The sequence below is a fragment of the Littorina saxatilis genome, linkage group LG5 (assembly GCF_037325665.1).
Source record: "Littorina saxatilis isolate snail1 linkage group LG5, US_GU_Lsax_2.0, whole genome shotgun sequence".
Lineage (NCBI taxonomy): Eukaryota > Metazoa > Mollusca > Gastropoda > Littorinimorpha > Littorinidae > Littorina > Littorina saxatilis.
In genome coordinates this window covers 8788530-8812199 of record NC_090249.1, presented here as the reverse complement: position 1 = coordinate 8812199, position 23670 = coordinate 8788530, and the positions used below count along the sequence as shown (strand labels likewise).

The 23670-nt window shown below is 39.7% G+C and overlaps 1 protein-coding gene across 3 annotated transcripts; it reads left to right on the top strand.

The window, feature by feature from the left end:
* The first annotated feature begins 215 nt into the window (after positions 1-215).
* On the top strand, positions 216-22056 carry LOC138966239 (uncharacterized). Of its 3 annotated transcripts, none has more exons than XM_070338381.1 (2): positions 216-691; positions 16498-22056. In XM_070338381.1, the coding sequence occupies exon 2, from the start codon at positions 16524-16526 to the stop codon at positions 17727-17729; it is 1206 nt and encodes a 401-aa protein (XP_070194482.1). In that variant the 5' UTR covers positions 216-691; positions 16498-16523; the 3' UTR covers positions 17730-22056. The 3 variants fall into 3 exon arrangements, with proteins under 3 accessions (XP_070194482.1, XP_070194481.1, XP_070194480.1); XM_070338380.1 differs by lacking the exon at positions 216-691 and adding an exon at positions 1333-1516; XM_070338379.1 differs by lacking the exon at positions 216-691 and adding an exon at positions 1535-1713.
* The last annotated feature ends 1614 nt before the right edge of the window (positions 22057-23670 follow it).

Sequence of the window (23670 nt, the reverse complement as noted above, 5' to 3'; positions counted from 1 at the left end):
AATGTCTTCTCACAATCCGTAACTTTGTCAAAAAATATTTGCAGAAGTTTCTCACCTCGCCTTGGCAGCCATCTTGGAACTGGAGAGACCCTACGCAGGAAGCAAGGTTGAAAGTTGGTTAACCGGTGACGTCACTCCAGTCGTACCGGACCGAGTTTTTGCGACCTCCGGTTCGACTCGAGTCACCTTAGTTGACGCCAAAACTCGCTCACCGTCTACTCTTGCAACAGTCGGCCCGTGGGTGTGTCGGTGTGATCGAGGACGCCGAGTGGAGTGTAAAAGCTGACAAGCGCTGCTTCAGGACTTTACGACCCAATCAGGATGCAGCGAGTGGTGGTTACCGAGTCGTAATCATAATCTTCGGTCTGTCGCCGACCTCTTGACTTGACTTGACTTATAGTTTAACTCTTAGACCAGTTGGCCAATGTATGGGCGGGTATTTGTAATATATGTACGATGGATATGGACGATATGGTTTGATGCTTTGACTCGAATACGCCCACTGCGGCTGTCTTCTAAGACCTGTGACTTCGGACAAGACTTGCTGTTAGTGTTAAATAAGAACATGTAGTTATATTTAAAAAGCAGTACAGTAGACTGCACCAGCAGTGCTGTGGCAGCAGTGTGTTATTGTGTCAACCCCTCGCACAGCAGTTACAGCACCAGCTGATTATCTGCACAATTCCCACAGGTAAGCTGTTATCGAGTGATCGTATAGAAAACAGAAAAAGCTCTGGTCTTGTACATCCGATTTCGTATGGGAAACAGGCTTTGAGAGTATGTAAGAGTGTATTGCAGAGACTGTGAACGAGTGTGCATGCATGGGTGTGTGTGTGTGTGTGTGTGTGTGTGTGTATGCGAGTCGGTACCTCTAGCAGGAAGCGAGACAAAACTGAAAATTAGTAATTTACATGACATGATTGTAATGTTCTCGTGGAAATTTGTAACTTTCACCACATAATTATAATTTTCACCACATAATTACAATTATGTAGTTCTGGCGTCATAACGGCTTACTAGTGCCAAAACCTGGGGACCATTATCACGTGAAAATGAATAATTACCACTGTCAGTTCACGTGTTAATTACTAATTTTCATGTGAAAATTATTAATTTTCAGTTGTGGCTCTAGCCATCATTTTGACTGACTTGCTGGGCAGCACGCCAAGAAGCGAGCAAAACTGAAAATCAGTAATTTTCACGTAGAAATTGGTAATATATACGTGACAATTAGTAATTCTAACGACATAATTACAATTTTCTCGTGAAAATTAGTAATTTCACCACATAATTGTAATTTTCACGTGATAATAACAATTATGTAGTTCTAGCACTAGTAAGCCGTCATACTAATGTCCTCGTGGTCAGCACTGCTTCACACCTGAAGCACGCGCACAGGCACAGGCACACGATGCCATCACTGTTGGGGAGGTCTGTGTTGTGTCTTTCTGTTCAGAGAACCATTCTCTGCCGACTGAGACTCAGAGGCACTGTGCTGACCAGCTGAACGTTGACCGTAAGTAAGTCTTGTTGTTGTTGGGGTGAGTGGGTGAGAATTTCAAGCCTCAAGAATGCCTGTGCATGGCAAGTGTCGCACGCTTGACCGTGTCGTGTTGTGCTCTGCTGAATGTCAACATTCCATTTTACTGCATGTTAACTACTTCTTCGTGCGTGTGGAAGTTTTCTTCCTTGTTGACGCGTCTAGCCTTACACGTACGTAAACATTTTGTTTTGTTTTTGGTATGAGAGACCGCGAGGGTTATTTCGCTGAGTGTGTCCCAGGTAGCAAAAGATATGGAAATCATCTGCGGGACAGATGCCAGTTGCCACATATTGTACATATGTCAGAAATCGTATGGATACCACATGGTTACAATTTGTCATTTCTCACATGATCTGACCATGACCAGCGGCATATCATAGCCAGCTGGATTCTTGCTGGCGCGGTCAGCTACTCTACTTTTTCAAGCTGAATCATTTTAAAGCTTTTGTTTGTGAACAATAAAAATTATGGTATTTATTTTGCGAATTATTATATATTAATTACAAAAATGACAATTGAAAAATCTGAATTAAAGACAAAGTATTGTATGCCATTTTTGTTGTTGAGTGCGTCTAAACCCTCCAAATAAGGTTTTGAGTGTGTGTAAAAAAAAAAAAATTTTTTTTTTTGTTTTTTTTTTTGCAATTTGTTTGTGTCATTTGTTATTTTGCAAAAAAAATCTATGTGATACTTTTTGCAACCAGCCGAAGTTTGCTGTCTGAGTTTGACTATATTTTATAAGGCAAGCGTCCCCAGCCACCATGATCCTGCATGCGTTTTGTTTTTTTTTCATGCTGGAATGCGTGACACCTTCGCTAATCGCGCCTTACATTTCGTCAACTTTTACGCAGATTGTCGCAGTCGAAACAATTTCACCACGCTTATTTGAAAAGGTGATTGCAATCTTTGTTTTCCTAATTTAATACCGTGCATTTATGTTTCTTCTTTATAAAAACACTTTTGTTAATCTTTTTTTTACCTGTATTTAATTTTGACATGTTGACATAAAAATTAGTTATTCTTCTTGGTGACATTTTTTTTATTTAGAATTTTAATTGCATTAAAACCTTTATTCGGTTATTTTTAAAGTTATTTTCAGTTTGGGTTCAAAGAATACATTTTATTTTTAATCAAATATTTTTATTTTATGTATTGGATTTTTATTAAATTTTTATCATAAAATTTGTTCTCAGCTTTTTGTTTTTTTCTTTTTGATAAAATAAATCCAAAATCAAAAAGACTGCCAACCTTAAATAAAAAAAAATTTGTTTGTAGAAAAAAATTGCTGAAGTTTTGTTTTTTGGTCAATTGAGCATTTACACTCATTTCAGTGAGCCGTTTGTTTTAAGGGAGACAATAACAACTGCAAAGAGCAATATCTTTCAGTTATTTCCCTTGTTAATTAATTAACTCACTTGACTTCCGGTTGGCGCTAGATTATTATGCCACATGTTTTGACGTTTTTCACCCTTTTATCTTCCTGCCTTGTATTTTGAGTTGCTTATTGGATGTAAGGTAATCCTTGTCTTTCATTCTAAAATAAAGATTGATTGTCTCACGAAGTACTAAGTGAATTAACTGATGGAACAATTTCATTTCGAATTTGATGACTGATGGACTCACAGTCGATCACAGTCTCGATTTTATTTTATTTTTTGCGTAGAAGAACACTGTTCTATTCATCCAAGTTTGTTTTTTTCTGAACGAGGTTTGAGTCAACTAACTTTTCCAAAAACATGATGTTGATTGATGTTGTGGTTTGTTTTTTAGAATAGAAGTTGTAAAACTAAAACAGTAAAAGTGTGAAAATGCTCCGAGTCCGGTATTCGCTGGTCACATAACAAAAATCGGGGAGGTTGCTAAATTACAACACATGTCTGATGTCTTACCCGTTCGCTTCAAATATAATCCAATCAGTTTAAAACATTGTTCACAAGTAGACGAGACTCTGCTTTTCATATTCATGATATTGATAGTGATTGAATAATATATTTTATTCGCGAGCTGATCTACATTACACACGATGACAAAATTCAATCAACCCGATTTTTTGTTGAAGTAAACAAATGTATGTAACCTGCGAATTAGATTCAATCAACCCGATTTTTTGTTGAAGTAAACAAATGTATGTAACCTGCGAATTACATGGTAGTTTTTACATTCTGTTTTAACATTTATCAGCTTCCTGTCTCTTGGTAAACTTCTGGTTTCTAATACTTATTCTAATCTACTGATACATTCCAATTTTGTTTTCATTGATGATATGAACAAGTGTGGACTTTTTAAAGATTTTTTTCTGTCTTCATTTAAAAAAATGTCATCCATCAAATGTAAATTGCATCTTCATCAAGTGTTAACTATTTCTGTGATATTTTTTCAAGGTGGCGGTACTGAACAGCTTCGGTCAGTTCAAACATACTCTGAACTACAAACAGGACCTTGCGTATTGAGCCGAGGTAAGTAACCATTCATATCGCTCTGCCTCATAAATCAATAACCGTTCAACTTCAAGATTTCTCTCTCTCCCAACCTCAATTTTTTGTTTTCTCTTTGGTGAGTCAGGTTGTGACTTTTGTTTTGCATGGCAGACTTTGTACCAACTTTCCCCCTACTTTGAAACAATTTTAGTCAGCGCCAAATCAAATCAAAAGTGCTACCCTTGTGATGTAAACTGCTAAACAGCGCAAACTGTCAAACTTGTTTTAAGCAACGATTCTTGTCAGACTTTGTAGGCCAGTGCAGCTATTGGAGCTACCTCCTAATGCGACAAAAGCAGTCTGGCTATAGTTTGACTCTATAGCTAACCAATCAGTAAGCGGCGATAAGAAAAGTCTGCGGAATTATATCTTTTTTATTCCACGGCCAAGTCCAGCAGCTTTTGTAGTCGCTGCTAAGTCTTACCTTTATTGTTTCTAAATTATATTATACATTCCAATTTTGTTATTGTTGTTAGTGTGACTTTGAGGCTTGTAAATGATGAATCATTGTGTTCCTAATTAATTTCAAGGCTTTATTTTTCAGAAAGCCATGATTGAACTTGAAGAAAGCTGAGATGGACAGTGACCTCAGCCCTCAACAGACAACATCGCCACAGATGCCGCTAACGCAGACTGTGGTTTCGCTACTGCGGCCAGGTGAAGATGTACAGGTATATCTCGATAGCAACAAATGCATCGTTGACAGCGACACATTTGTCAGGGTCTTTTTGTTTTATGAATTTGGCTTATTTTGTCTTTTATTCTTTTGTAGAACCTTTTTAAAGTAATGAAAGCAGATGTGTCAGTGTCACTTTTTTTTATTTTTAAAAAAAATTTTTTTTACTGGTTTAGGGAAACAAATGCATTGTTTTCAGTAAAGAGGAAAAACAGGGTGGTATGTTGATGATTGCTTTATTTTTTTATTTTCAAATTACCCAGGCATGTGTGTTTTTCATCGATGAACAAGTGTGGACTTTTTAAAGACTTTTTTCTGTCTTCATTTAAAAAAAATGTCATCCCTCAAATGTAAATTGCATCTTCATCAAATGTTAACTATTTCTGTGATATTTTTTCAAGGTGGCGGTAATGAACAGCTTCAGTCAGGTCAAACATACTCTGAACTACAAACAAGACCTTGCGTATTGAGCCGAGGTAAGTAATCATTCATATCGCTCTGCCTCATAAATCAGTAACCGTTCAACTTCAAGATTTCTCTCTCCCAACCTCAATTTTTTATTTTCTCTTTGGTGAGTCAAGTTGTGACTTTTGTTGACATGGCAGACTTTGTACCAACTTTCCCCATACTTTGAATCAATTTTAGTCAGCGCCAAATCAAATCAAAAGTGCTACCCTTGTGATGTACACAGCGCAAACTGTCAAACTTGTTTTTAGCAACGATTCTTGTCAGACTTTGTAGGCCAGTGCAGCTATTGGAGCTACCTCCTAATGCGACAAAAGCAGTCTGGCTATAGTTTGACTCTACAGCTAACCAATCAGTAAGCGGCGATAAGAAAAGTCTGCGGAATTATATCTTTTTTATTCCACGGCCAAGTCCAGCAGCTTTTGTAGTCGCTGCTAAGTCTTACCTTTATTGTTTCTAAATTATATTATATAGTTTTCAGTGTTGTTGTTGCGAAGCGAAGCGGCTTCCCAGTGAGTGATGAGGGTGAATGAGTTAGTTAAACTGTGACTGAATATCTATTGATTGATTGATATTAAAGTGAACATCAGGGGGGGGGGGGGGGGTAGAAATGCACCATTGTGCACCCGCCTTGATGTAAGAAACACTACTGCAGTCTCCAACAGCTTCAAAGTGGGTTAGACAGGCTCTTGATAAAGACTGAGGCAAAATGTGCCAAATCACACATTGTCTTGTAAGAAGGAAAAATCTTCATTTGTCACCTTTCTGCACTTCTTTGACTTTGTGTGCATAGCCACAATGGTCACAGACAAGATGCATCAAACAGATTTGAAAAAGACCCCAAACTGAACTTGTTATGACTATTTGTAACCCCTCTTACCTTTTTGACTTGGCCGTACCCAAGCAAGAAGGCTAAAAAAATCATAACTAATTCCATGTTGACTTTTTGGTGGGGTGGACCTATTGTTCCAGACTCGCCTTGATTAGAGCAACACTAGTGCAGTGTCCAACAGCTTTTAAAATTTGTTTTGACCTCTTGACAATGTACATGTAAACATGTAACCCTAATCCCTGACTTGTGTAGTAAGAAAAAATCTTCATTTCTCCCCTTTCTCCACTTTTTTGTGTGTCAGTGCATAGCCACAATGGTCACAGAAAACATGCATCAAACAGATTTGAAAAAGACCCAAAACTGAATTTGTTATGAATATTTCTCACCTTTTTTGGACTTAGAAAAATTTGGCAAAAAAACCACACCCAAAATCTTCATTTTTCCCCTTTCTTTCACTTCAATTCAAAACTTTTTGGAAGAACAGTTTCTTACTCTTGCAACTGTCTGTGAACTTAATTTCTCGCAATGGCATAATGCTGAAAGGTATTTTTCGGAAAGGTAGTGCGATGTTCGAACATTAGCGTCTGCTCACGTGCAGCGCGTTTGCAATATTCACTGTGATACGTCACTTCTGCCCCGGTCGCGTTGAGTTATCTTTCGTCAATCGTTCATCGTGTGACGGGTCAATGGCCTACGATTTGATCTGTGATCGGCCCCCGATCGGATTGGGGGAATAAATCTCACGATGGAATCGCCCGTGTGATTCCAACTTATGGAAAGTAGCCTCCTTTTAAAACTCAACTAAATATTCTTTTTTTTTAAATTATATAAAAAAAAAAGCCGACCTACCGACACTTATCCTTTTTGGTCACATTACCCTACACCAATGTATATTTTTGTTTGGCCTAACCTGTCTTTGATGACAGCATATCCAGCTTTTTGTGAAAGTTGACGGCTGTGGACGGGACATTTTGAAAACCTCCAGTCCTATGCGCATGTGATCAGAAATTTCAGAAACTAGGGACCTCCCATGTTGTGGATCGTCCATAATTGGGCAGCCGGCTTCATTCCTCTGATTTGGTTGGTTATGTTTCTTTATCTTTCTGTTTGCAGCTGCAGTCAGACGTACATTCGCCAATGCCACAGAACAGGAGCTGGACGCGGCCCTGGCCTTATGGCTGACATCGCAACGGGATAGGCAGATGCCACAGCTGCCTGGTCTTCAAGGGAACGCTAATCAGGAGCATTTGTAGGAACATGCAGTAAGCTACGGCTGCCTAGAGTGTAATTTGTTATACAGTTTGTCTATGAATTATTCAGAACTTTGCCTCCAATTTCAAACCAGTAGTTGCTATTACAGAGTAAGACATCCGTCTCTGAAGAGAAGTTTTTTTTTTAAGCCAGTTTTGTGAAAACGCACTCATAAAATACAAAACAATAGCCAGGCAATCCCTATATTTGTTAGTGTGGGTGCATGCAGAATGCCTCTTTACTCATCTACTGTAATCTTCAGAATCACTATTTGTATTAAAATATGATTTTAACAGAGAGTTAGGCATAACCAGCGCACTTATGCACACAAAAGATCTCTAGTTCTCAGAGGATGTTGAACTGCTAGGCGGTCAGTTGGTGCAATTACATTCAGAATGCCTTTTTGATCATCTATTGTCATCTTGAGAATCAGTATATATGAAAGAATATGGTATTAAAAGAAAGTTCAGTATTTCATGCACATGGTGCACAAAAAATATCCTAAGTTTGTAGGGAAAGTCTCAGGGCTAGGAAAACTAGAAGGCAAGGATGCATCCTCTGTGTCAATCATAATTGCCACTCAGTACTTTGAGGAGACAAACCCAATGCTGGCGTGTCGAAGAAGATAGCCACAGCGGGCTTGTCAAGTCAAAGTATCATACCATATCCTCAGCATATTATCAATTACTATCCCAATGTAGGCCAGCCGGTCTGAGAAATCTTCAAACCCTAATAGTCGGTCAGCCAGTGCAATTACGTACATAATGCTTTTTTGATCATCCCCTGTAATCTTTAGAATTAGTATTTGTGTAAGAACATGATTTTAAAAGGAAGTTGAGCATTTCCAGCACAGTGTGCACAAAAAAATCCCAATTCCACAGAGAAAGTCTAAGGGCTAGAAAAACACAAAGAAAAGCATGAATCGTCTGGCGTGTCGAACAGGACAGCCACAGCGAGCTTGTCAGGTCAAAGTATCATACCGAATCCTCAGCAAATGAGTATTTATGAAAGAATATGATTCTTTTTGTAAAGTTCAGCATTTCCAGCACATTGTTCACAAAAAAGAGTGCATTTTGCGGTTGGTTGTATGTAAGTTGTAGTTGTACTACATGTCTTACTACTACTAGATTTCCCTTATGGGCTCTTCATACCTGTTTTTGTTTTAAATCATTTTATTTGGAATGTGGAATATTCCGTGTCTGTTCCCCAGGCATGCATCAAACTAGAGCGGGCTGTGTTAGTGTGTGCTTTGGCAACATTTAATTTCAAATATTTGGAGAAGCATAAAACAATGAAATACATCAGAGAGAAAGTATTTAGTGAAATCGAGATCTATGCTAATATATGTTCCAATTTTGTTTTTGTTGTGACAGTGAGTGAGGCTTGTGATTCAATGTGTTCCTAATTAATTTCAAGGATTTATTTTTCAGAAAGCCATGACATTGACAGAGGAGAGTGCTTGTTTGAAGAAAGCTGAGATGGACAGTGACCTCAGCCCTCAACAGACAACACCGCCACAGATGCCGCTAACGCAGACTGTGGTTTCGCTCCTGCAGCCAGGTGAAGATTAACAGGTATGGCTAGATAGCAACAAATGCGTTATTGGTAGTGACAAAGTGTCAGGGTCTTTTTGTTTTGTGAATTTGGCTATTTTTTTTAGAACCTTTTGTAAGTAACAAAAGCAGATTTTTTTTAAAATGTTGTAGTGTTTTAGGTAAACAAATGCATCAATCAATTTTTAATTTTCTCTTTGGTGAGTCAGGTTGTGACTTAAGTTTTGTTCACATGGCAACTTTCCCCCTACTTTGAAACAATTTTAGTCAGCGCCAAATCAAATCAAAATTGCTTCCCTTGTGAACAGCAAAAACGCTCAAACTTGTTTTAAGCCACGATTCTTGTCCGACTTTGAAGGCCAGTGCAGCTATCGGAGCTACCTCCTAATGCAGTAAGAGCAGTTTGGCGATAGTTTTGATATAGCTAACCAATCAGTAAGCGGCGATAAGAAAAGTCTGCGGAATATCTTTGTTATTCCACAGCCAAGTTCAGCAGTTTTTGGAGTCGCTGCTTAATCTTACCTTTTCTAAATTGCTGGAGCCGTTCCCATGGCTGACTTTTTGCCGACAAACCAGGAGGTATTTTCAAACGACTTCGAGTCGGGGGAAAGTTGTTTGCTCGTCTGTCATGTGAACAGCGCTTAAATGTTTTCAGATGATCTGAAAATCTAGGCAGGGATATAGTTTTGTGTCGGTGTGATTATTCATCAATTTATTTCAACTCCTTTCAGTGCAGTTTTTGAGTGGCTGTAAGCTCGTTCCTACCCTTTTCACCTTTTTTCTTTGTGTGTGTGTGAGAGTTATGCCCCGTAATTTGAGAAAACATAATGGACCAGTCTCTATGAACCTTAACTGTCAAATTCTCTCGAAGATTTTATTAATTTAAAAAATATCAAATGTAAAAGAATGTAGTGTCCCCCAGCCATACTCATGGTAATAGGCTCAATTTTCTCAGTTTTATTATTCAGAGGATTTATTTTTAGTTCTGTAACCTGAATGGGTTTTTTTGGTAAGAGTTTTTTGCAATTGCATATATGTCTTCATCAAGCATTAATTATTTCTGTGATATTTTTTCAGAGTGGCATTAATGAACAGCTTCGGTCAGGTCAAACATACTCTGAACTACAAACAAGACCTTGCTTTTTGAGTTGAGGTAAGTAACCATTCATCACTTTGCCTTATAAATCAATAACTGTTCAACTTCAACATTTCTCTCTCTCACCGGCCAACCTCATTTTTCTTTTCTTTGGTGAGTCAGGTTGTGACTTAAGTTTTGTTTACATGGCAGACTTTGTACCAACTTTCCCCCTACTTTGAAACAATTTTAGTCAGCGCCAAATCAAATCAAAATTGCTTCCCTTGTGAACAGCAAAAACGCTCAAACTTGTTTTAAGCCACGATTCTTGTCCGACTTTGAATACCAGTGCAGCTATCAGAGCTACCTCCTAATGCAGTAAGAGCAGTTTGGCTATAGTTTTGATATAGCTAACCAATCAGTAAGCGGCGATAAGAAAAGTCTGCGGAATATCTTTGTTATTCCACGGCCAAGTCCAGCAGTTTTTGGAGTCGCTGCTAAGTCTTACCTTAATTGGCTGACTTTTTGCCGACAAACCAGGAGGTATTTTCAAACGACTTCGAGTTGGGGGAAAGTTGTTTGTTCGTCTGTCATGTGAACAGCACTTAAATGTTTTCAGATGATCTGAAAATCTAGGCAGGGATATAGTTTTGTGTCGGTGTGATTATTCATCAATTTATTTCAACTCCTTGCAGTGCAGTTTTTGAGTGGCTGTAAGCTCGTTCCTACCCTTTTCACCTTTTTTTCTTTGTGTGTGTGTGTGAGAGTTATGCCCAGTAATTTGAGAAAACAATGGACCAGTCTCTATGAACCTTAACTGTCAAATTCTCTCAAATTCACATGGCAGACTTTGTACCAACTTTCCCCCTACTTTAAAACAATTTTAGTCGGCGCCAAATCAGATCAAAATTGCTGCCCTTGTGAACAGCGCAAACGCTCAAACTTGTTTTAAGTGACGATTCTTGTCAGACCTTGAAGGCCAGTGCAGCTATCGGGGCTATCGGAGCTACCTCCAAATCAGTAATGCGATAAGAGCAGTTTGGCGTTAGTTTGGCTATAGCTAACCAATCAGTAAGCGGCGATAAAAAAAAGTCTGCGAAAAATCTCTGTTAAAGAATGTAGTGTCCTCCAGTCATACAATTTTACACTGTCAAATGGTAAACATTTTCCTCTGGCTACACTTCATTCTATCAGGTTCTATTTTTTCTCTTTTTTTTCCAGGTACCATGCCTCATGTAACAAAGTCTTGCAAGATGTCAGCCGATCAAGCTCACACATCTTCGTGATCAGGGATATCTGTTTCGGCACAGTCGGTGGTGCTAAACTCTGACGATGGGGGAGAAGTTCTGTCCAAGACACCACCCCTGTGCATCATCCAGAAAGCTGAAGAGTGACAAACCTTGACCCACATTCAGAGTGTAGGACTGATTATCTTAAGATAACATATGATCCTGAAACCAAAATTTAAAGCAGATTAATTCTTCTCAATCCAGAACTTGTCTTTAAATCATACTGCAGAGATTATATTCCCAGTGCTGCGATGGTTATTCACCACACACACTCAAGGTCCAACCCTGAAGTGATGCGAGTCATGGGTTCACTACAGAGCCTTTTTGGAGGAGAGTTGCGGGTACTTTTTTTGTTTTAGTTTTTTAAACTATACTTTGTGTGTGTGTTTGGCTGACTTGGGAGTATTATTCCTGCTGTGACTTTGTTTCATTGATTCCTTATGGAGAAAAGATACAAGTTGGCTTATTATTATGATATTGAATATAAAGTATGATCTTCAGACTGTTGTTTTGTCTTTTGTTGTGAAAATGTGATTGAGTGTGTGTCTGTGAGGTTCGAAGTATCGGTCAAACATATGACGAAGACATGTCATTCATACAGTAAACATATGACATATAGCAAACAATATCATTTGTTTCATGGCAACCATGTAATTTACATATGCCAATGTCATTTGTGATATGGCAAACAAATGATTTTCATATGTCAGTGTCACTTGTAATGTGGTATAAATGAGGTTTCCATATGACAATGTCACTTGTGATGTGGCAAACTAGTGTTTTTGACATGTCATTTACACCTAAAAACCATATGGTAGCCATTCCAAAACCATTTGCAATTTATCTATGACTGACATATGGCTTTACTATATGACATGGGTGGGAGTTCCTCCGTCTCAGACGGATTTCCGTCTCAGAGAAATTTTGACAATTTTTTTTTTTTTTTTTTTTTTTTTTTTGCGCCCTCATTGATAGTCATCTCATACTGTGTTATGCCAAATGGACTGATAGTGCACTTTTTGTTGTTTCTAATGCTTGCCAGGTCCCTAAAATTTTTAGTTTTTGTTACTTTTTGTATCTCCAACAAGGTTCTTATTTATCAGAATTAAACTCAGGAGAGGCCAGAGAAACCCTTTTAAATTCATAAAATTCGTTTTCGGCCGGGGGCCTTCGCCCCCCTGGACCCCCCACCATGGCGCTGCCCCTGGACCCCGCCAGGGCCTTGGCGGCCCCTGGACCCCGACCTTAAAAAAAGTTCAGTCTTGGAACAATTTTGGGCTCCCACCCATGATATGATTTCCACATGCCATGTCATATGTTTGTCATATGCTAGGCATATTTCTCTGCTGCCTGGGGTGTGTGTGTGTGTGTGTGTGTGCGTGCGCGCGCACGCGTGTGTGTATGTGTGTGTGTGTTGTAATACCCGCGGATCTAATCATTTTGACTGACTTGCTGGGCAGCACGGAGTCTTGAGCGCCTTGACTTGAGCTAACATGGAACACTGTATTCCTTTCTTGTCAGTTATTTATGTGAACTAAGACTAATCCGTTTCAAATGTTATACTGCTTTAAACATATATGGCCATTCAGCAAGCTCACGTAAGAAGCGAAAAACAACCAGGAATGGTGGTTTGTGCGTGTTAGGCTATCAAGATCGTCGCTATTGCATCGTGATTTCCTCAGAACTGAGCTTTTCTATACTATCCGGTTGTCGCTGCTCTATAATGCCCACCTTTTTCATTTAAAAAAGGGGTAGATTTTTATGAGCTTTGTGTGAATATTCTTACATAATTATTCCGACGGTGCATTTTATAACTACAGTAAATTATTGTAGTACTGAATACTATAGCAAGGACAAAGGAGTCGGATACTTCGATCGGCGCTTTGAAACAAGCTCCTGTGATCTGGCCGGTTTCGACAATTACATCTTCTTCAATGCATAGAGTAATAAGGACGACATGAAATACGAAAAGAAAGACGAAAAACCAAGACGAAAAGAAAGACGAGAACGTCAGTTGAGAACTGACTGAGAGGAAGTAAATTGAAATACGGACAGTCGCTGTACATCTCTCTCTCTCTCTCTGATCAACCGTCAAGGGTTGACATGCAACATGAGCGTTGTCGCTCCTGTCTGCAGTTGCAGTACATTTGTACTGGTGATGATATTAGACCGTGGCTGCGCTTGGATAGCTTGAGGACGTTTTCGTGACAACAACGAGAGCAGTTCTCGGATTCCTGGAAAAGAAACCTACGCACAACCAACAAGAAGACCAAGTCCAACGCATACTTCACGCTCGTACGACCACACTTAGAGTATTGTAGTGCAGTTTGGAACCCGCACACCGTAGAGATGACTAAAAAGGTAGAACAGATTCAACGTAGGGCAGCAAGGTATGTGACACACGATTATAGTTATGAAAGTAGTGTCAGTTCCATGTTGCAGTCACTCGGATGGGAAACCCTAGAAAGTAGGCGCACCAAGACCCAACTCACAATGCTCCACAAAATCATCAACAGTAGATATCCCCCCAGACCCCTACCTCACCCCTGGCACTGGCAGAACTCGATCCAACCACAACCTTAAACTTCGCCAAATTTCCGCCCGTACAAACTATTTCAAATACAGCTTCTTCCCGCGTACCATCCCCGTGTGGAATTCCCTCCCGGCAGCTGCTGCTGAGGCTCCCTCTCTGGTATCTTTCAGAGGGGAGCTCTCCAAACTCTCATTCTAACTCCTCCCTACTCCTTATTTTATTTCAAAGTTAGAGTAGGGTCTCAGTTATATTCAGTTCCTTCTTGATCGTTTTGTTTCGTTTGACTACTTCCTTTATGCTTAAGTCTTTTCTATCCTCAGTTACTTTTTATTTTTTCTCCGTCTTTGTCCTCTTAAAGAGCGCTAGTCACTAAAAGTCAGCAATTGACGACGTGGCGAAAATATTCTGAAATTCTGAAAGCAGTGTAAGAATGAATATTGTTCAAAAAGCTCGTGGTGTTCATTGTATCCTTGCTATAATCGGTGTTAGTGTGTGTGTGTGTGTACATGTTTATCTGTCTGTTAGAGAGGGCGAGGTCGAGAGGAGAAGACGTATACCTGTAATAAGTAGAGCAGATGTGGTCAGTGCAGGTGTGCGAGTGTCCAGTTGACAAGGCCACACAACTCACGCAGCCTACATAATTAACAGAGCTCTTGGCATCTTTCATCAAAACTTCGACCCAAGTTACAAACTCCGGGCCAAAACCAAATTTAAAAAACCCACATTTATCATAACATCTTTTGAAATACAATCAAATGTATGAAACATGTCAATGGTAACCAAAAGACCTGGTTTATCTTGCACATTCATTCGATCTATAACATCATCAATCAATCTTAACAAAGATGATACTTGCCTCCCTTTAATATATCCAACCTGATCAGGATTAATCACATTATGTACAACTTTGTTCATGCGCAGAGCCTAACACTTAGCCAGTAATTTATAGTAACTGTTGGTTAATGAAATTGGACGCCAATTATTTAATTCATCTCTAGGAAGGTTTTTACCTTTATGAATTAACACAATGACAGCATTTCTTTGAGACGCAGACAAGCTACCATTATCAAATGCTGCTGAAAAAGAACGTAATCTAAATATACTCACTCGGGACCAAAATACTTTAATAAATTCAATTGTAATGATTTGTTTTAGTGCGTGTAACAGTTCACTAGCAGTTAAAGGACCCTCGCAGCTGTTCTTATCTTCGTCAGAAAGAGAAGGAACGCTGCAGCCTTGCAAAAAACCATCAACATTACCAACATTATCTTCTGTATCTATTTTCTTTTTATATAAATTCATAAAATATTTTTTTTGCACCGTGTACTTGTTTTTGATCCCTTCATCATCTTTTACGCGATTCCATAACCTTTGCATTTGCACGTGCTTTTTCCAAACTCAAAAAATATTTTGTGTTTTTCTCCCCTTCCTCGACCCATTTAGTAGTGCGAGCTCTAACCTGAGCGGCTCGTGCCCTTTTTATTTCCATCAACTTTAAGTTGCATTTTCACGTGTTCAGGCTTTGCTTGGGTATCATTGCAGTGAGGATTTGTGCTCAAATAAACGTCTAATTCATTCAGTTTGTTACACAATTTTGCAACTTCATTTCTCCTTTGACACTGTTTATTTTTACTATGATTAATGGTAAACTCTCTTATTTTAACTTTTAACATTTCCCAATCCAGTTGACAATCCAATTCTTTGCTACAAAATCCATCAATAAAAATATTCATTTCATTGACTTAATCAATATCTTCCAACATCAAATTATTGAACTTTGCCTCGTACAATCTCACATACTTTCATTCGAACCAGGCATCCTCTATGGTCTGAAAAAGGAACACTTACGATGCCACAATCAAAGTTAAAATCAAAAATACCGGAACTTACCAAAATAAACTTGGCCAAAAATTTATTGCAACAAATTTCAAACCCAAATTAAAGCATTAATCCCCGTGTCATTTCATTAAAACTTTATATGCCAGTTAAGGCCGTTCACTCAATCTTCAGGATCACCTTTTGGATTAAATATTTCTTTTACAGGGATCACGTGATATACGAGAATAAAGTCAAACCAATTATCTACCCTCAACAGATTTGTTTTGATTTGCTACCTTGCTTATTTCGCGTGCTATGCTATTCCTACTGATGCAGGTGTCCATCGCAAGAGCGGTCAAAAACGGGACTTTTTGCGTCATTTTTTAGGGGTTGACTAACACAGATTGGACGCTGGTTACACACAGATTGTCACCGTACCGAGTTCACGTGCAGGACTGTTTACACCCATGGTCGTGTTCACATCTGGCAATGAGAAGAGATGCGAAGGTTCGACAGAAAAGTAGCTAATTGACAGACTTTAGCACATCTTTGTGTAATGTTTTTTTTAGCAAACAATAAACAATAGTTAGAGACAAAGCTCTCGGACAACTCACAGGGTCGCAGAAGCCTCCAATTGGCAGAAAATAGCCGAAATAGACGGAGCTCGTCTCACAAACGCCCTTCCGACATCGAAAGGGGACATCATCTCTCTATTTTGATGTCTATAAGAGACGGGTTGGAAAATAAAGCATTACCCCAAAACTTCATCCCTTTGTGAGAAAGTTTTCAATCTGAATCTATTTCTGTCTCTCTGTCTCTGTCTCTCTCTGGCGAGGACCAGATGAAAGATGAACATAGGTTTCCAGTTCAGTCACCCTACAAAAATAATTTTAAATACAATGTTCTCTCCCCCCCCCCCCCCCCCCCTCTCTCTCTTATTTATGCACACTTACCTCTGACATTGATCATTTGATTATATTTTCAGCGCCGTTCGACCCCTTGTGGGCATGCATGATGACGTCAGACAGGGAGAGAGGTGATAAAAGGCAAGTTGTCCAGGCAGCGGTCATGACAGACCCGGAAAAGACAGTAGAGCCTCACGCTGCGATGACCATCAGCAGAGCGAGGACAGTGTCACAGCTGCAAGGCGGGATGCCCGTGCGACGACTGAGGTCTGTAGGGTGTCGGTGGCTGGTGCTGCTGCCCCTGCTGGCCTTTGCGCTCTGGCTCTACCTCTGCATCCAGCACAACCCGATGCCAGTTGCCCATGCAGTGTATCAAGAAGGCCTGGCACTACAGAGTAGCGTCCTCGTGCAAAGCAACGAGGGACCAAGCGACTTGTCCACGCTACGCTCTGACGGGTCGCTGTCATTGCAGGACTTTGAGCGACAGGTAACGGACAACTACCTACGTGTACAGCTGGCGCTGGCTGTGTCTGCAGGGTCCCTGATCACCCCCGGGGGACCGCCATTCGCTGACGTGGGCACCCTGCGAGACCTGCGCACGTTCCAGCCGCTGCTGACTGCCGCAGAGAAGGCCCGACTGCTCTACGCCTTCCACCTCTTCTCTGCCGCCTGCGTGGCGCATGGCCTGACCTTCTTCTTGCTCGAGTCCTCGCTCGTGGGCTCGCTGCGTCACCATGGCGTGATTCCTTGGAGTGACGTCAGCGTGAAGGTGGCGATGAGAGTGGAGGACCAGCCCAGGGTGATAGAGGTGCTTGGCGGGACGGGAGACATGACGCTGGTGTGGTCAAACCCCTACAGCTGGTCACTCCGCCTCCCAGACTCCATCCCTGACCCGCCGCGTGTCTCGCGCAACATCTACCTTGCCATTCACTTCTACCACAACAACCACACGCACCTGTGGGCCCCCACCTGGGGAGACAAGCGTATCTTCACAGCGGAGAAACAGCGGGTCTTTCCGCTGGCCTACCGACCCTTCGAGGGGCGCCTGGTGCCCGTGCCGTGTGACGTTAGCTCGGTGCTAGGCCCGGGAGCTGTGCGGCAGTGCCGTGCTGTGCTGGAGGACGAGGAGGACATGGAGTTCCGTGATGCCGGCATGCTGCCGTGCCGCGTCCTGTCGCGCGTCTTCCCTTTCGTCGCCAGGCGCGTACCTATGACGTCACGATCCACTGTGGAACAGGTGTCTGTGAACACTTCCCTTCTGTACTCAGTGCTAGTAGACAATAGCTGTGATGCCACTGATGGTTTACTATGACATCACTATTGAGAACAATGCTAGTAGTAGTAGTCGGACTACTGATGGTTTACTATGACGTCCCATTCCACTCTCAGTAAGAAGAACATGTGTCTATGAACACTACCCTTTTGTACACGCTTTATTTAAAAAAAAATGTCTGTGAGTGATACCAGTTCGGGTCATAAGCTGTGCATGTATTGCCAACCAGCTCCCAGCGATACTAGCCTGAATCATGTTCAGGAAATCCTCCACGTAGAAAGGGTGCACCTTTCAGATGGTTTTCTGACGATGAGCAGTAAGGCGATGGATTTTCAGCGCCATGCTTTTGTGTCACGTACGCCTTGTTTAATTTTACATGAGATGTTTCGTGTACAAACATTATCAGACCCTGAAATTTGCATGACATGTATTCACACCTTTATGAATACATTTAGAAAAGCATTTATGAATGCAACGTTTTCTATAAGCAGCCTGTACGTGTTTGTTTGTTTGTTCGTTCATGGGCTGAAACTCCCACGGCTTTTACGTGTATGACCGTTTTTACCCCGCCATTTAGGCAGCCATACGCCACTTTCGGAGGAAGCATGCTGGGTATTTTCGTGTTTCTATAACCCACCGAACTCTGACATGGATTACAGGATCTTATTCGTGCGCACTTGGTCTTGTGCTTGCGTGTACACACGGGGGTGTTCGGACACCGAGGAGAGTCTGCACACAAAGTTGACTCTGAGAAATAAATCTCTCGCCGAACGTGGGGACGAACTCACGCTGACAGCGGCCAATTCTTTCTTTCTTTATTTGGTGTTTAACGTCGTTTTCAACCATTCAAGGTTATATCGCGACGGGGAAAGGGGGGGGGATGGGATAGAGCCACTTGTTAATTGTTTCTTGTTCACAAAAGCACAAATCAAAAAATTGCTCCAGGGGCTTGCAACGTAGTACAATATATGACCTTACTGGGAGAATGCAAGTTTCCAGTACAAAGGACTTAACATTTCTTACATACTGCTTGACTAAAATCTTTACAAACATTGACTATATATTCTATACAAGAAACACTTAACAAGGGTAAAAGGAGAAACAGAATCCGTTAGTCGCCTCTTACGACATGCTGGGGAGCATCGGGTAAATTCTTCCCCCTAACCCGCGGGGGGCTTATGTCTTATGTCTTACCATGTCCGACTGAATAGAAACATTTGAAAATTAGCAGGCATTAAGAAGAATGAAAGTTTAAATTACATTTAAATTTAATACATATTTAACTACGGCTTCCCACAGCGCACTTTTAAACGCGCACAAAAATTCTTGGAAAATGCTCTTTCAAGAGCCATGCTTAGTAAAGCGTGTCAGCAGTGAGCTTAATGCTAGGCGTAGGTTGACATTTGCGCTAAGCACTGTGAAACAGTCCACTTCTTAAGATTACATTCGCGTTAAAATCCTCATACACCACCAATGTCTCATAAAATATGTACTTGAATTTTGAGTGTGTGGTGCATCTGTTATTCTTGAAGATGACAACACATTTTTTTTCAGATGAGTCAGCAAAAACCTACCGACGATTTAAGATCTCTCTCTGGTATGTCAAATAACAACAGACCTAATGTCTCCTAATTGACTTTAAATTCTGTATAACCTTTACGACACGTGTTAGCACAAATCACCGAAAGTTTGAAGGCGATGCGTTAAGGAGTTTCTGAAATGTGCTGTTTTTTGTGTGCGACATTACCCGCTAAAACGGCCTCAAAAACCGCCTTTTAGTGCTTCTCAGAGGAATGACACCGACACCGTTCAGCATGCCATGACAGTTTTGGGTGCAGATTTGATTATCCTTTCTACTGACATGCAGAACATGTTTATTTTAGTTGTTGATTTTAATACGGGAACCTTTATTTTCCGAATTTGATTTTGGGGGTGTCTGATTTATAGGTTCCACTGTATAAGACACTACCTCATGCAAACTCAATCTGTTTTCCGCATAAGATAGGAGAATGAATGGCCTTTTCAGTCATATAATTGGTTTTACAATAAACGGCCTCATGCATCACAAAGATCTGCCCTCAAACGCATCAGCCTAGTTTTTTTTTTAATGATGGGTAGTATATAATGTGTGAGGTTTATTTGTGCTTGCATGGTCACCTATAGGCCAGCCTGTGAATTCAGTGACCTAAATTGTGCGTTGATAGTTGTGTGTATTCGCCATCGACAAGCGGTGGTAGTGCTTTATTAAGTTCAGCGAACTTTGGGACATCATCGTCGAGACGTCAATGTGTTTGTACTATATGTGAACAGCTCAGGTCATGGGTCAATAAAGTGTTACACAGATGGTCAAAATTAAAGTACAAGATATATTGCACTGGAAGTGGGACTACACTGTTGCTTAGTGTCTGTATGAAGCTACAAGGTGAAAATAGAAAAAGAAAAACACGATTATTGACTTTGATGGGCTTTTTTCTGCTCGTAAACACACATTCTTCTACTCATCACAGCATGCCCCATTATTGAGTTTAAAACACCAATTAAATTGTTTTGTTTTGAATGAAACTCACAAATTAAGAATTTAGAGACCTGAATCAATTAGGTATATCATACTTAGTTTGACTTTTGCAAAACTAAGTAATTACACATTTAATTGAATCAGTCAGACAGACGGAGACATAGAGAGACCGACAGAGGGGAAACAAAAATTTGAGAAAGAAACCCCTTTAAAAATGTAATTACCATGTTTGAAATGAAACATCGCAAGGTGAAGCCATAATTCATCACCTTTCAGTATGACGTCATGAGCGTGTTCCACACTTGAAATGACGTGCTTTTGGAGCTTGGAAGTATAATTTCCATTCAACGATCCGAGTTTGTTAAGTTTGAGCATATTTTCAACGTCAAACACCATGAAACTATATATATTTGGAATCAGAAAATGATAAGGAATAGATATAAGAAGTTGTTTTTAAGTGTCTTTTTCCATAAACAAAGATAGTGGTTATTTATCGGTTTTCTCCATTTTTAAGCATAATTATCAATACAATACAACAAAACTTTATAGTTTTAGATACAGGACGCAATAGGGAATACACCAATATACATTTTCTGTTTCAAATATTAGTTTTTAAAAATTTGAAAAAATGACATATTTCGAACAAACATTTCAAAAACAAAACTTTAAGTGACCAAGCTGAAATGCAATCCCATAATCCGGCCTAGATCTGAGATTGTGTGATAAGAAATTCGATCAAATTGATGAAAAACTGTAACTGTGAAAGTGCTGCCTCGACCTTTTGGCAAACGGTAAAATATGACGTCATCAAATTGTCCTATCAATAAACGGAAAAACATTCTATGAGAAAATCCAGTCAAAAATATCCATATCAAATTTCATAAAGATCCACTCAGTAGTTTTTGAGATATGATCTGCAGTGTGAAAAAAAACAATCTCACGCCCATAACGCAAACTCATTTGGTCGTGTTCTGCCGATACTATAATGTTTTTCTTTCCTAAAACACACTATAATAGTAGCCCTTCCCCATGTAAGACTGACTTGTCTGTGTTGTCAATGATTTTGCTACAGTGTGAGAACAAAAAGTGTAAAAAATCTCACGCCCATAACGCTGTGACACGAAACTCATTTGGTCGTATTCTGCCGATACTATAATGTTTTTCTTTCTTAAAACACACTATAATAGTAGCCCTTCCCAAATGCAATGCTAAAAATGACGGGTCTGTGTTGTCAATGATTTTCTGCGAGAATGCGATCTATCTGTTTGTCGCAAAGACCGTGTGACACGAAACTTATGAGCGGAAGACAAATCTGCTGAGTGCAATTACGTTTCAGAAGATAGTTGGTTAAAACAGTTTATCACTCAGACACGCAAAGGAACACTATAACTTTATTATTCAGGCCATATTTGCTTTCCTTTGTCATGTATGAAAGTACTGGCCTTGGTTGAAGAAAGTGACCTGTCGCTGTGCAACAAATTTGTCGCCATTTTCACCGTGTTTTGGAAATAAAACGTGTTTACTACCCACACATATAAAACGATGCTGTTGGTTCTTTTTATTTTCTTATTGTTTGATTCATGCTTAGCAGTTTAGTATGCTTTGTTTTCTTCTCAATTCAATGGATGGCTATAAAATAAGCATTTAAATGTGAAGGTGTTAAAATTACCCATGATCTGAGCTGTTCACATATGCGTTCAAGGACACTGTGAGTTGCGTCCTCGGTCTTCTTCGTTTAGGCTACCTTTAATTATTGATTGTGCATTTCTTGACTATTTTGATTGTTAAACATTGTGTATAAATGTGTTAAAATACATGTGAGTTATTGAATAATACACTAATTGTTGTTTATTTCTGTTTTTGGATTGCAATTTCTGTATGTGAGGGAATGAACATGCGTGAGTAAGATGCGAGTCAGATTTGTGTTTGATGCGTTGCATCCTGCAGGATTTAAATCCATCACACACACAACGATTTCTAAAGATGTAGGGCTTGTCTATAATACAGAAAATCATTCCAACATCAAGAGAAAACACAGATGAAAGATTTTAAAAAGAACAGGCATTAGACAATGCATTTTACTGTAGAAAACTTAAATGACATCTTATTATAAACAGAATATGTGCACATAACAACCTTAGTCCACTGGCAAACAGTTACAGGTCAGTCTGAAAGTTCGTGTACACTGTCACTCAGACCATTCTTCTCTTCCTCACCTACAACTGCATCTGGAAAATGGATGCACTGGAACTCTTTTCACATATTGCTTTACTGACAAGCACAGGGGCTTTTAAGCTCACAACATCTGGAAAATGGATGCACTGGAACTCTTTTCACATATTGCTTTACTGACTAGCACAGGGGCTTTTAAGCTCACAACACTTGGTCAGACCTGCCAACTGTCTTGTTGAATATGCTTATCATGTAAAACAAATAACAATAAGTCCTCCACTGAACAATTCCTTGCAGCTCCAGCACAGCACATGTCCTTTCTTATTTATCAATAGCAAACTTATTTTTTTGCCATGGTAAACTTCCAGAATGCCCTTCATATATTGCACAAATTATGTAAACAAGAACTACATTCCTGGACTTCAGTTGTCTGGGTGTATAATCCCTAAAAACATCTTTACACATAACAAGAAATAATGTGAAGTTATCTTCTATCCATCATTTTAGTTTTAATACCCTTGCCACTGCTAGTATTGCACTGAACCAAAGAGCATGAAAACAAATAAATGAGTATACAAATTAAAGAACAAATAAATAAAACTGAGAAAGTGTTTCAACACCTGAGATCCAACTGAGTAATAGTTGGCAATTGAACATATACTACTGTACTTTCGGTACTATAAGGCGCAATTTTCCCCCTCAACTTTAACCCCTGCGCCCCATTGACCGGTATCGCCTTCTGAATGGCAAAAGAAGAGTACATGTGTACCCACATCACTATATGCACAGAAAAATAGCAGTCCCTCTGTAGTGATATCATTTATACATGTATATGCATGTTTCCGCTACTTAATTTGACCAAGGCAAAGTTTCCTCTCAGACATCAAAGTCTCATGGATTAAAACTTGCAAAAAAAGAAAAAAAAGAAAGGGCGCAAAAAGATAAAAACAATGTGGCACAACAGAAATATGCTCCTGATAGTTACATCAATGAAATCAAACTCTACAGAACACAAGAATGATGACCTTACCTGAGGCTAAAATTTAATGTAACTATGGCAATCAAGAAAACAGCTAAAATGACAAGGTTATCATAATAGACATACACACTCAAAGTTCAGAAATACTGAGACAACCTGACCCCTGTTTATCCTAATCTCAGTATAATATTACATGTATCTGATCATGCAGAATTCAGGGACTTTTTTCATGAATTGCTTGAAAAACAACATGTTTAATTTGAAGAATGATTGTTTTAGAAACAAAATGCTGCCAGTGACACAGCTTTGCAATA